Source organism: Neopsephotus bourkii, unplaced genomic scaffold (assembly GCF_033783945.1).
Source record: "Neopsephotus bourkii isolate Nb327-2 ecotype Australia unplaced genomic scaffold, CSIRO-AGI_Nbou_v1 NB_1328, whole genome shotgun sequence".
NCBI classification, from domain to species: domain Eukaryota; kingdom Metazoa; phylum Chordata; class Aves; order Psittaciformes; family Psittacidae; genus Neopsephotus; species Neopsephotus bourkii.
In genome coordinates this window covers 1,486,554-1,501,034 of record NW_026901808.1, presented here as the reverse complement: position 1 = coordinate 1,501,034, position 14,481 = coordinate 1,486,554, and the positions used below count along the sequence as shown (strand labels likewise).

The following is a 14,481-nucleotide window of genomic DNA, read 5'->3' as shown; positions in this document are numbered from 1 at the left end:
TATTACAACTGCATTAAAAAAAGAATAAAAACCTAATGACTCTTAAACGCAACCCCTACACAATCTTCCTTCATTGAGAATTCTGAGATTCTATTGCTTACTTTTAATTTGGAAGAGAACTAAATTGTGAGCTCCTCCAGGAAATTATATTTCCGTCTTTAGCACTGCTCTACAACAGCCATCAGAAAATAAGTATCTGAGCGGAAATGTTACATGGTCACCCTTCTCAGCTTTAAAAAGCTATCATTGCAGGCTGGATTGCAAGACTGAATTAAGATTGCATGCTTGGCTACACCACTAAAACATACTGAAATAGTGCTGTCTAACATAGCTCCTGTTCTACCTATGGTACACATTTCAGGCCCAATCTGTCTGTCCAAAATACAGGTACAAAAAGAAGTTAAAATGTTCTAGATTATAGCCACAGGGATGGTGCTAGCATGGTATGTGACAAGCGGGAGAGCCATGCCCTTCTGGAGAGTGAGGTGGAAGACAGGCATGATGTTTTAGCACTTGAAATATTGCCCTACACATCCATGCCTTGCAACTGTGTTGAGCCCTCCCAGGTCTTAATTTTGTAACAAGTATACCAGTAAGGAGAGAAAGAAAGTACTAAAAGGTAGCTGTGCAGTACATAGCTGATACTGCTTTACAGGTTGCAGGTATATTCCTGGAGGACATTCACAGTCATTCTGCCAGTTTGACTAATCCTGTCAGTTTTTCGAAGTTTCAGGTTTTATTTTCAGCTGCCAAATTCAAGTTCAGACTCCCTCTTTACTCCTACATTCTTTTAGTTTAAGGTCAGCTAATACAAAGGCACAAATCATACATTTGTCAGCTTATTTCTCCATATCCTTTTTGTTTTTTTCAGGGTTTCTTAAGGATTCGCCAGCTGGCTGATTACAAAATGATGTACACTTCTGACCAAGCCATGGCCAGGTTCAAACTCTAACAAGAGATGATGAGCACAATAGACCCTAGTGCTTTCACAGTTACAGCTGATGTGTCTTTTTTTTCCCAGCTGAATGCCACTATTTGACACTACACCCCATGACAAACAGAGACATGAGTGTAATATTTTTTACTCATGATGACTCCTGCAACCTACTAAAAAATCCTGATTTCTTTCAGGAGCAAATTTCACTCTGAGATTATGGAGCTATGATTCGATGTCTTTAAAGGAAGACCCAAATTAAGCACTATGCCCGTAACATACAGCAAAATAATATAAACACATATTTTTATTTTAAATATTCTTTATGGCCTTCATGACTGTTTCACCTACATTGCTCTTCCATACACCAGTTTGCAGACTCCCAGTATGGTTCATAGAACACATGCAGTAAACAAGGTATGTGTTACTGAATTTCAGTGTTTGTCAAGCTATTCATGCACAGCAGGTTTCTCAGGGGTAAACAGAGCCGGTGCTAACTTAATTGCTGCAACATTTTGTAGCAAATTGTTACAAAAAATGGTAAGCAAGCACCTCTCTTTAAATGAAACATACAGTAAATGAATGTCACTGGAGTCTGAGTTTATTTTCAGAATTGATGTTGTTTATATGAAAACCTTGTTTACAAATACAAGTAGCTAGTCATTTGTTGTGGGTCTGCATATTGCAAAAGTTAATTTTCATCTCTCCATAAAAAAGCATTAAAATTTCTGCAACAGACTTAATGGAAAAATTGTTGATCATGAAAATTATTTTTGCATATGACAATGACATACACTGAGCTATTCACTGGGTTTTGGGAGATCCTTATCCAAAGGATAAGGCTTTGGGGTTCCTTCCTCTACTCAGTTTAACACTAGGTAACAGTGCACGGCAAATGACTGGAAGTATTTGACAAATGTAAATCAAGGGTCAGTTAAATATAAGGCAAAAAATAAATATACGGAAAAAATGTCCAGATTTTAACACCATAAAGACAATATATCATGTAACTGATGGAATATCAAACACAGGCAAATATTAAAATGAATTGAATAGTTTCATTATTACTTAACAACATCTATGATTTTGATTTTTTAAAATTCATATGTCAAATTCGATTTTGAGTGATACAGACAAGTTTTACTCTTTTCAATAGACTGTGTTTACCTGAAGGCAGAATTTAACTGAAAATGTTTGCAAACACAATGAAAAGCCAATTCCAGGCTTTTGTCTATCCAGATTGCTTTACTGTTATGTTGTAAACCTACAAAAATCAGAACATTGGACACTGAAAAACTAAAGTTTTTAGAAATCTAAAATTACTTACAAGCTGCTCCGACTTTACACCATAGAGCTGAATGGTCTTTGCAACATTTTTTGCCACAGCTAAACTGAGGTCTGGATCAACAGCAGCCACATTTAGCTCACTGGAAGCAAAGATTACAAATCTGAATTAACAGCCGAACAGTGATGTATTTAATGGATAAAGAAATAACTACGAACACGAAGTTACATGGCATGTCAATTTAGAGAGAGTAGAACATACAACCAAGTCGTTCTACGCACTGTAATTCAGTTTACAGTTTAACAAGTCACTTGGGAATTTTATGTGCAGTGTTCCTATTCTAGTAAAAACGAGCAAAGTTTAGGAATGACACTTCAGTATGAAATCACTATTAGTAAGCCATTCAAAAATATTGACTGTAATTAACTACGTTCAAGCTTTGGCAGCAGCCTTCAAACATTACAGGTGAATACACAGTCATTCAACTCTGGAATTACATGAGCTGCGCATAAATACCCAGGGGACACCTTAGCTTGACACAACTAATAAGCCGTGTTTTAGGCAATCCTTTATAGTAACAGAGGCCCCAGAGGAATGACAGAGAAAAAAACGGAAGAAGGAAAAGACTTCTAAATTACTTCTAGTACTTCTTGTTCATGGACTGACATCCCTCCCCCTCATCTCCATCATTTGGGACTGCATTCAGAAATGCTCTCCTGAAAACAGACAAGCACAAGGGCCATCATGTTGCTCCGGATAAGATTAACCTCTCTGAAGACTGGAGAGACTCTAGGCACCTTGACATAGGAATAATCTCCTCTGAGAACTCCACAGGGCCCCAAACATCATTAGCTAAAGGTCACTCTGGAAAACTCAGCTGAAATTTCAATCTTTTCATGTTGTTTTCCCTTCTGCTCTGCAAGGAGCAAAACAGCCATCAATAGCCACAACAAAAGGCATGTTCTGAGCATCTACAACTCCCAGTCACAAGTACAGTGTCAGTATTTAACAATACACACACACACATTCACAACAGTCAATACTGCCCATCATTTTCAGACTGTATTAAACAGAGTAGTCCTTACCAAAACCTTACAAGAAAAAATACGCTAATGGTAATTAAGTGTCTCATTTTACAAATGCTACCTGGAATAATAGTCTTTACATTTTATTTTGCTGTTTCACTCTAACAGAATATTTACATTAGGTATTTATCAATTGCAGGCAAGCAACTATCATCTTCCCTTTGACCCAGTCAGAATAATGAGTAACGAGTGGTGTCCCTCAGGGATCGGTGTTGAGATCGGTCTTGTTCAACATCTTTGTCGCTGACATGGACAGTGGGATTGAGTGCGCCCTCAGCAAGTTTGCCGATGACACCAAGCTGTGTGGTTCAATTGATACGCTGGAGGGAAGGAATGCCATCCAGAGGGACCTGGACACGCTTGTAAGGTGGGTTGATGGCACCTCATGAAGTTTAACCATGCCAAGTGCAAGGTCCTACACCTGGGTCGGAGCAATCCCAGGCACAGCTACAGGTTGGGCAGAGAAGAGATTCAGAGCAGCCCTGCGGAGAAGGACTTCGGCGTGCTGGTCGATGAGAAAATGAACATGAGCCAGCAGTGTGCACTTGCAGCCCAGAAAGCCAACCATATCCTGGGCTGCATCAAAAGGAGCGTGACCAGCAGGTCGAAGGAGGTGATCCTGCCCCTTTATTCTGCTCTCGTGAGACCTCACTTGGAGTATTGTGTGCAGTTCTGGTGCCCTCAACATAAAAAAGGACATGGGACTGTTGGAACAAGTCCAGAGGAGGGCCACGAGGATGATCAGGGGACTGGAGCACCTCCCCTATGGAGACTGGCTGAGAAAGCTGGGGCTGTTCAGTCTGGAGAAGAGAAGGCTGCATGGAGACCTCATAGCAGCCTTCCAGTATCTGAAGGGGGCCTATAGGGATGCTGGGGATGGACTCTTCATTAGGGACTGTAGTGGTAGGACAAGGGGTAATGGGTTAAAACTTAAACAGGGGAAGTTTAGATTGGATATAAGGACGAAATTCTTTCCTGTTAGCGTGGTGAGGCACTGGAATGGGTTGTCCAGGGAGGTTGTGAATGCTCCATCCCTGGCAGTGTCCAAGGCCAGGTTGGACGAGGCCTTGGGTAATATGGTTTAGAGCGAGGTGTCCCTGCCCATGGCAGGGGGGTTGGAACTTGATGATCTTAAGGTCCTTTCCAACCCTAACTATTCTATGATTCTATAATAACAAAGATACCAGACATTTGCAATATATGTTGTTTCTCTTCCTGACGTTTTATAAGCTTAAACAGTAAAACCTAAATTAAAAATCCAGCTATGCAATACCTATGCAAGAGGTAATTATGCTGCTGTATTCGGCTTTGATCCAGCCTCACTTTGAATACTGTGTGCAGTTCTGGACCCCACAATGTAAGAACCAGTTTCAAAACTAAAGAGTAATCAACCTTTTACTGATGAGAAAGTCTCATTTCTAAAACTGTAACTCATGAGAAAAAAACATGCTGAAGATTACATTTTGCAATGTATTATATGTGCATACCTGGCTATAGTTTTAATGATGCTGTCAAGCTCGTCAGAAGAAGGAGGATTTCGACCTCCAGGAGGGAAGACAAGATTGATGGGGTCAAAGAGTCGAGATAAGGATTTTGACAAATAAGCAGCTTCATACTGTTGCAGTGAATCTTTCAAGGCCTTTTCTGGACTGCGGGTATAAGACAGAATTATTACATTTTAAATTAAAATACACAATAGCACTGAATCTTTACGGACCACACAAATGTCACAGTTTTGAAGCTGGCTTTTCTTTCTGCTCTTTAAACATATGCATTTGAAAAAATATTTTAACACTGTGTAAAACCTTGCTTTTCACTTTAACCATGTAATATTGTGGGGGAGCCATTCTGTGTAGTTCAATACAGTTCTTAGCAGTTTCTGTAAGACCTACAAGGAATTCCTAATTCAAGGTTTTCTTGAGACAAACAGTGCCAAAACCATCTGCAAAATATCGAGAAGTTATCCAGAACTGCAATGAAAGACCTACCTATTCACATATTTCCTTAGCCAGCTTGTACTCAGTGATATATTTAAAAACATGACACAAAGTATAAAATAGCTATTAAAAAAATAAAAATGTATCTCCTGCTGTACTTATGTGTATAGAAAGCTTCAAACAGAAAGACTCTTCTTAAACTTACCTTTAATAAGCTTTAGTCTTTAGTATTTCTATTTTTGGAGAAAAGTAAGCAGTAGCTCTCTCAAACATTTTACCTCTTTATCAGAAGTTTGGTGAAACAAACTTTGCTTCCACTCAAGTGACAAAGTCTCCCACTGACTGCTCAGGAACATATTTAAGCTAACACAAATCTCACATAAAATATTCATTTTATTTTATGTAAGTCTAGAAGTTCTAATAGACTTGATGAGCCTGTTTCTGTTTGATCTTTCTGATATCCACTGCTCAGATCATGTTTATTCTACAATGTATAAACATAACTGTGAATCATAACAAACTGAGCATTTGCCATGCTCCAATGATTGTGGTATAATTAAGAGAAAGCTACTGCTACACATACAAAACTGAATTTTCATCATTCCGCTTCTTTTTTTCACCCAAAGAGACAAAAAGGTAAAATTAACTCAAAGTCAGGGACCTCGTGAAAGATGAGGCAATCCAACACTGTTAATTGTATAACCCAATGACAATCCTACAGCTCTAAAACAGTATCAAAGCAATAACTGCAAGAGGGAAAAAAAAGCCTTTAAAATTTTCCCGCTCTGACAATTTGAATTACACTAAGTTCTTACAAATATTCTGTTTTCTTGCAGGGTTAAAAGCTTCACATTTTATTGCCTTAGGGTTCATAATACATACTCATAGTCTTGGGTTTTTTGCATGAATATGCCCTGCGCATCGTCTTCCATTTGTTGTAGTTCAGTAAGGAGATCAGTAGCTCCACCTGTGTTAAAATTCCTCTGAATATTTTGACTATACTGTTGCAGGCGCTTCCACAAGTCGTTATAAAGCCTCAGTAATTTAGGGTATTCTCCTTCGAAGGCTTGTTTCAAAAACGTAGAGGCTGCAAAATAAAGCAGTAAACAATATTCACTGCCAAGTTCAAACTGATTTTTTGATTCATACAACCAACCTGTATCCTTGCATTTATATAAATGAATTATATACAGTGTAATCCTATCTATTATATTTATAATATAATAATAATAATTAATTTCAAAGTCGCATGAACTACCAGAAATGAAGGTACATATCTAAAGCACCAGCATAAAATCCACAATTGAAAGATGGGACACAGAAAACATACTTTGTCCAATAAAGATACTAATAATGGTTGTAATATGTGTGGTATCAAAGTTAACTATTAGTATTATCACTCATTTAAGGCCCAAGTGTGATTAGAACACTCTGAACCTAGAGATTTTCTTACAAAAGCTTGGGGAGTGGAAAGTGCAGAGCTGTGCAATTTTGAAGATATCCATTTAAAATAAACAAAGATAATTTCCATGAGCCACAGTCTTCAGAAATCTGTTGTGGGAAGCATGTGCATTTACATGCACCTCTTAAAACAAGGTACCTAAAATGCAATTCCTAAACTTGTCAAATAATGACAAAGCCAGCAGATAAAACAGCACTATTTTCAGCCTTGAAAGGCTTGCCACAAGTAACAGGAAATGAAAAAAATGTACAACTGTTTTCATAACCATTGTTAATCTTGATCTAACATCACTCATACTTTATGGATTTCCCACTGCATTAGGAGATTAACACTGTTCCACTCATTCGTAGGTTTTTCAGCTTCCAGAAATCTGCCCCATTTCACCCTGCCTATCTTTTCAACTCAAATATATTCTAATTTGGAATACTGGAGGATCCACATTTATTATCAAGTACGGTTATTTTAGGTCTGCCCAAACCTCACAAAAGCAGAACACGAATATTATCAAACTTTGTAAACTGCCATCAATCCCTATTTTTAGAGTATTTTTCTGATATCGTCTAGTCTTCCGCTAATCCATATGATCCAGACGTATGAGACTGATGGCAGTGGATTCAATCACTTACAATTTTTATGTTAAAAATTAACTGTCTCATACAGATGAGCCACTTGAATGAAAAAGTCTGTAATGCTGTAAGCATTGTTTCCCCAAAACTCATCTGTAGCAAAGTGGAAACATCATTTACAGTTCAAAAATCCAACCACTCCTTTGGGACCTTTATATAAAAAAATGTGACTAAAAATCATAAGTAATAAAATAATTTTAATAGCTGTCAGACAAAGTACTGCTGACAAAATGTAAGACAAAAAGTAAGTTCTCTTACTTCTGAAATGTTGATTGATCCCATTAACTGATGTCACAATTTTGCAGTCTTAAAACCAAGTGCTGAAAACAGGTAGCACACATTCGGTTTGAACATAATCCTGGGTTATGTACATACTGCTGTTTAAGTAATGTTTAAGGCAAACAGTAAAATTAATATGTTTTAACACAAGATGAATACATTTTCTTTTGGGATCATCTAGTTACTTAGCAACCAAGGAACAGGAATCAACCAGATAGTTCCTCAAGATTATATTGCTGCTATAAAGTGTGGAAGGACCAAACTCTGAAGGGCCAATGCAATAGCTGAGATCACAAAGATAAATTCAGATCTTACGCATTTTATCTGTGTGTGCAAAGAATTAACTTTAGATACTGTATACAAAAATGAAAGATGTATTCATGAAAGCACCAAACTCACCTTTGACCCAATTGCATATTGCATTAGCATGTACCAGAATAGTTTATATGCTTACACGTTATTTTTATTTAATATTCCTTTATTGTATCTGCTATTTATACATTACATATGTACAAAATACCATGTATAGTCACAACACCAACCATTCATGCATATTTAGACAAAACCCAATTTTTAAGAAACCCAACTCCTGTTTATAAAGATACTCAAGAACGTCGAAAATCAGATTTTTACTTGAGTTTAACAAGGAAAGTCTGTAAGAACTGCTCTTCAAAATCAAATCATTATCTTTTAATTTGGCAAACACATTCACTTTGGAAATCTTAATGTAACATTCCAGCCATTTTCACCTCTACATACAGTTGCAAAAATACACTTCTGTTATTAGATAATAAATACTTAATGAAGCAGAAAATATTTAAATATTTTTTTCTGTAAATTCAGCCACAGTTTAGGAGGATCAGCCTGTTTGGTTACAAAACCAAGTTTTAAATGCACAGATCCCAGACTGAGTGAACCACTGCTACAGTTCCATTGGAAGAGATAATGAGCAAAGGGCTTACTTAAGTCAGAGATGCAAAACAACTATTGAACACAGTACAAATCATTTATTCTGAATACTTACAGTCTGTTGCTGACTGGAACTGAGAGGCAAGTGTCTGAGTTACTGCAGTCCAAAATTTGTACAAAATATCGGACTGGCCATCCTGATAGCAAGGAACAAAAGAAATACAAGTTTCAAACCACAGTCATTTCAAAGAATCTTAAACAATGCAAACACTTCCAGTCAAAGCTCTTCGACATCACTGAGAATAAAAACAAAGTAAATGAAGTCTGAGAAATTTTCCTCAAGCTTGAAGCTAACAAAAAAAAAAAAAAAAAATCGGAGAAAACAAAAATAAAAGCTTCAGTCTTCTCTAAAATGGAATATTTTCCTTCAAGTCTCAGAGAAATGCTCCCAGCTCTCTTGAGGCATGGGTGCAGACCGAAGCAGTAAACACTAGGAGCTGTGTTAGAAAACCTCTTTGCACTACAGTGACCTTCATGTTCTGAGGGGGTTCTCATGCTGGCAATTACTGTTACTGCCACTACAACATGTTTGCAAACACCAACCAGGGACCAAAACCAGTGCTCTGCTTGCCACAGAACAGTCTTCTGTTTCTAAAAACATAGAACACATGAAATTACAGTGAGCCTCACAGCTGACTCTTTACCACCTTGTGTCAGCAGGGCTGGCTGTCAGAAGTGGAAACACAGCAGCATGCTCTTGCAAAAAGGACATAGGAGAAATGGCAGGCTGTTTTCTTACTCCCCCCATCACCTTGCACTTATGCTCAAGCATTAAACCATGATATTGTTTTCTCTCTCTTGCTTTCTTCCTGTTGGTGTGTCTGAGGTATAAAAAAGTTACAAGAGATGATGATGAGTATCCTGTCCTGTCCACTAGTCAGATACTTGGAAGGCTGTCCAGCATTTTCATGGGAAGAGGAAACTCATGCTGGACAGAACTGCTTTCTTCATTGCATGGTATACATGTAATATTGACCCTACTGTACAAACTAACCTGTTTGACTGAATCACTAATAATAGAAAAAAGTGCTCAGATGAATAAGTGAAACAGCAGCAGTGATGACAAAAGTCAGGAATTCTAGGGATCTTAACGCTGGCACTTGGCTCACTCTGACAATGTTCAAGGTTTTAAATCAAAGCACAACATTCACATTTAAACATGCTAAGCAAAGGGCTCAACATTGAAATGGGTGTCAAAGGGGGATGCATTTCCTCAGCTTTCCTTTTGGTACTGCCAGTGACTTCACTATGAGAAAAATGCAAAGAAACCCCAACCAAACAGCCCTAATTTTTGTTAATAACACAAGCCCTTTCACAGTGTCAGTTCAACCTCTGCACTGCCCAGCACCGCAGAGATTAGCACTGCCCAACACCACAAAGAGGAGGAGGAGATGGGCTATCAAATATAGAAGTCCAGCTACTCCAAACTGAATTACTACTTCAGATGGAAAAGGAAAAAATAAATGCACTCTAATTGCTTCCATTGGCAAGTGAAGTAATGAAGGTTTTCAGAATGTCATTCATTAACATGGCACCACTGCATTCCACTTGAAGATCTGATAACTGTAAGACTGCAAGTTCAAGGTCAAGCAATTAAAAAACTACCATCTTAGAGAATTCATACAAAACCTGAAAATCTGTCAAAGGTACATTGAGACACCTAAAAATAAAGGGGGAAAAAAAGGCAAAAAACCCCAAACCATTATTATCCAGTAGAATTCTTTTACAAATTCTGAGATTCAACAAGGAATTCATCCAATCCTACCCCTTATCTCTACTGATATTCAAAGAAAGATATCATTTATGGGTCACGTGTGTTAAGAATTGAGAGAGAACATATTTTTATGCTGTTGGATTCATACTCACAAAATGTATGAGAAATCAGATAGAATACTAAAATAAACTAGGATGATGGAATCTCATTTTTGACATTTTTGACACTAATGGATTTAGAAACTGAAGCAATTTATTCTATAGTTATGTTTGTATTTTCTGTAAAATTGTACTTGATTTTCATAAATGGGCAAAGTAAAATTACAACATCAGACAATGATTTGGAAGGAACACTGCATCAAATATCTTTGATATTTTTTGTAAATTTATTACTATAGCAGAAACCTGAAATTACTCGGTTCCTCATTTCACAGTTTCATATTTAAAACATGAAAACTACTATAAAACAAATGGCCTTTCACATCAACTATAGAGTAAATTAATTAGTTTTCATATTTTCTATCTGAACCTGGAACAACGTTTGCCTATTCAGCATGATAATTTAATTCAATTTCTAAATAATCTAATGGAGGTGGAAAAATACTTACAGAGCACGTTCAAACAACTTTTTTTTCATTACTGTAATCACTATCTACACCTCTGTCATAGTCTCAGCAGAAAATGCAATTATTAAAGGGTCTGGAAAACAGACATGCATGTAGTCCCTCACATCAACATTTCTATCTTAACTGTCAGATTCAACAGGATGCTGAATAACAGTAACATACACGTGGCAATATTTAATGTCTTTGTGAAAATATAAAACTTTTGTATGTACTTATATATCTATATAATATAAAGTCATGCATACATACATACGTATGCACTCATGTAAACATCTGTATAGCAGCCAGAGCTGTGCAATCAAGCCTCTGCCCATTACCTTGTGTCCTCTGGCCTGAGCAAATGGTGCTCATTAACTGTATCAGCATTTCGTAGTGAAGGCCCTCACATCTCTGCTAACCAACTGCATTATGTATGAGGAAAAAGAGAGGGGGAAAGCTCTCTTTCCTCACATGGAAAACTCAAGTAATATCTCATACTGACTGACTGCTCAGTCAAAAAAGTTGGGACCAACTGAAAACACCACCTGCAAAGTCATTACTGGCTGCTTCTATAATGTAAGATACAGTATTTCACATTGTCCAGTGTTAAGATGCAGTCACTCTAGGCGTGAAATACAGATGTTGATTAACAGCACACAGAATACCATGTAAGTTTTTGGCAGGAACTTGAGAATACTATTGCCTACGCATACACCAGGGGGTATTTAAGTGGGTGGACTGTAGCTACCAAAATTGCAATACAGCAAGGCATTAGCATTAGGTACTCCTGCCGGAGTAAAAAGTGGCATACTCAGCTATGAGAACCCAGAAACCATTTATTTATTTTGTGTAAAACTGCAATTTTTTTGCTTACACATTAACTCAATACATTATTTTTAAAGTGCTTTTAAGTATCTCACTGCTTATTTTTTAAATAAGGTATTCTAATAGAGGCTACATCTGTGCCTGCAGATCACAAAGGAAATTATGATTTAACTATTTAAAATATAATGTGCAATTCCATTTCCAAGTAACTGATACTAAAAAACGACATAAAAAAAAGGGTAACAAAAGGAGTGTTTTATTTCAGCTTAGCATGAAATTAAAGCAATGTCCCTCCCCTTGCACTGGACAACTTCAAGGACTTAAGAAGGTGGAAGAGAAAAGGGCAGTACTGCTTGCCTGAAATGTGCACAGCACATCTACCAGCTCATCTTATTCTAATGGAAAGCTTATAAGCCTTCCACTATGCTTCATACAGCACTCTGAGAAACATCCCACAGAATCAGAAAGTAACTGCTCTTTTGGGCCTTTCACTTCCAGAAAATGTCATCTAGCTAAAATTGCCTTTGTGTCATCTTCCCATCTGTGGAGTGTAAGTAATGAATTTGGTCCTCCTCTACACTTACACCAAATATCTTCACTGGTAGACAATGTATGGGAGCATTGGGTACATCCAGATTAATGATTTAATACGTAAAAGGAATTCTTTTTGGTGCAAATCTGTCTTGTCTATATTTGCTGTCTTGCAGAACACACTGAACTATGTTAGTGGTCTAACTTCTACTATTAAAGGAATACACTACCTCATCATTAGCTTAAAAAGAACAACTTCTGCAATTAAATAGCTTTTTGTAGCATATCATCATATTTTTCTAACAGAACCCACAAGGATGTACTAATATTTTTATCAATTAACATTCTGAGACTTTAAATTGGGAATTTTCCATTTCTCCTGCTTCTGGAAATGAAACAAAATTGAAAGATGTTAAATTACTTACACCCCCTCCAAAATAAAAATGCTTGCTTTGAAATCTAGTCACAAGCAGATTAACATCTTGTGATACAATCCCTTGTAGCAGGAGCAGCTGACAAGATGAGTAATGAACTGCATCCGATTATCTTTTCAGCTCTGTGGCAATCATTTTCCAACAGCTTCCTATTCCATAACCAACAACATTGGGAAAAGGTCACCATTCTGTCATATTCCTGCCCCCCCATTAGTGCATGTGTTTAATAATGCAGAGAACACATAAACCTTTGGAATTTAAAAGGACTGGTACTGATATCTGGGGCGAAACTGTTTCAGGTGCATATTGCATATGTGGAAAACCTACATAAAACACCCAGGCATAATTTAAAGTTTCTCAGACGGAAATTATTACATTTTAGCATATAACAGAATGCTATTTCCTCTTTGCATGCAGTATGTTCTTTCTTGAACAAAAAAACCTTAACTGTAATTGATATCCAAAACGCAGCACAGGCAAGATTCAGGTTGACATATATATATTTTCCCCATCATGGAATACAATTAAAAATGAATTAAGTCTATGAACATTAACCACAAGCAACTGTAGGACTATAATGGCAAAATGGGATTTTCACCATTTAAATCAGCATTTTTTTAATTGATGGCACTATCCGTTCACAGCTTTAGTCTGATCTCACAGCAGAGAAAATCTGCATATAAACCTATGCTTTGCACCACTACAAAATGGTTGGGAGTTTACGATCAGACACAGAACTGGCTATTTTTCATAAAAATCTGCTGTGAAAATGCTCCTGTACCTAAACTACATTTACATAAACTAACGATCTACCAACCCAAACTGGGAATTAAAAATAACTGTCACTGCTGTTCCTGTGCCCGGTGACCACTTTATTCCCCAGAACTGATGCAGCTGAGCAGGCACTCAAATGATTTAGTAGCTCCTATATGACTCCTTAGGCAGTGCAAGACAGCTTAGATCTGTCTTCCTCTTGTCAATTCTTTGCTTTCAGAAAACTGAACAACTGCCCAGTAACATAAACTAGGGCAACCCTCTGCCGTTCTGACCTACTGGACAGCTGGCCAGAACCAGGGGAATAGAAAGATGCTTTACAGAGACATATGGACTATATGCACTTTGCTACTTTTGGAAATGTTATTCTTAGAAAATCCACTTGCATCTGTGTAGAGTAAAATAGAAAAAGATAATTATCAGACTCCCGTTTGGCCCATCTACTGTAGTTTTACCCTTTTTCACACTGCTTAAAAATTCAGTACTCAATCACACATGCTACTCACATAGGAATTGTTTGCTCAAGGAAATTACACACATAAATCAGACAAAACATGTCCAGCAGGCTAGACCACAAATGGCAATGAGTTTTCTTGCAATTGAATAGTAGGGCTCCCTTTATTGTGTACATGAACTGGAGAAAGACCATTAGTGCAAGCCATAATTCAATAAAATTTACCCTTATTAGAATAATAGATGCAGGCTGTCTGGTTTTCTTCCATGGTATACCTTATTTATGTGAAATTAAGAATATGCTCAAGTGCTTTGCTGAATCAGGGCCATTATCAACAATCAGCAAAAAATGTGTTCACCTTGTAGTGAAACTATTCCGTTTCAACTATTACTACAAAGTTACTACTGTCAATACTGTGCACAGACAATAATATTGTATGACTTTCTTGCAAAAGAGAGGGGTTTAGATAAAACAATTAAAAATGTGTGTTAATAGTGCATAATAACAGTGCCAGGAGACATCTGGACAGTGCTAGTTCATCCTGCTGCCTGTCCCAGCTCAAGAACAT

At 37.2% G+C, this 14,481-nt stretch overlaps 1 protein-coding gene across 1 annotated transcript in view; it reads right to left on the bottom strand.

Annotated features, from left to right (window-relative positions):
- COG5 (component of oligomeric golgi complex 5) overlaps window positions 1–14,481 on the bottom strand; it is a 192,403-nt gene that overhangs the window by 39,954 nt on the left and 137,968 nt on the right. Inside the window, exons 11-14 of the mRNA XM_061366262.1 lie at window positions 8,633–8,714; window positions 6,124–6,328; window positions 4,792–4,953; window positions 2,262–2,361 (exon numbers count right to left, since the gene is read on the bottom strand). Coding sequence (XP_061222246.1) covers window positions 2,262–2,361; window positions 4,792–4,953; window positions 6,124–6,328; window positions 8,633–8,714 — 549 coding nt within the window. The remainder of the gene's footprint in view (window positions 1–2,261; window positions 2,362–4,791; window positions 4,954–6,123; window positions 6,329–8,632; window positions 8,715–14,481) is intronic.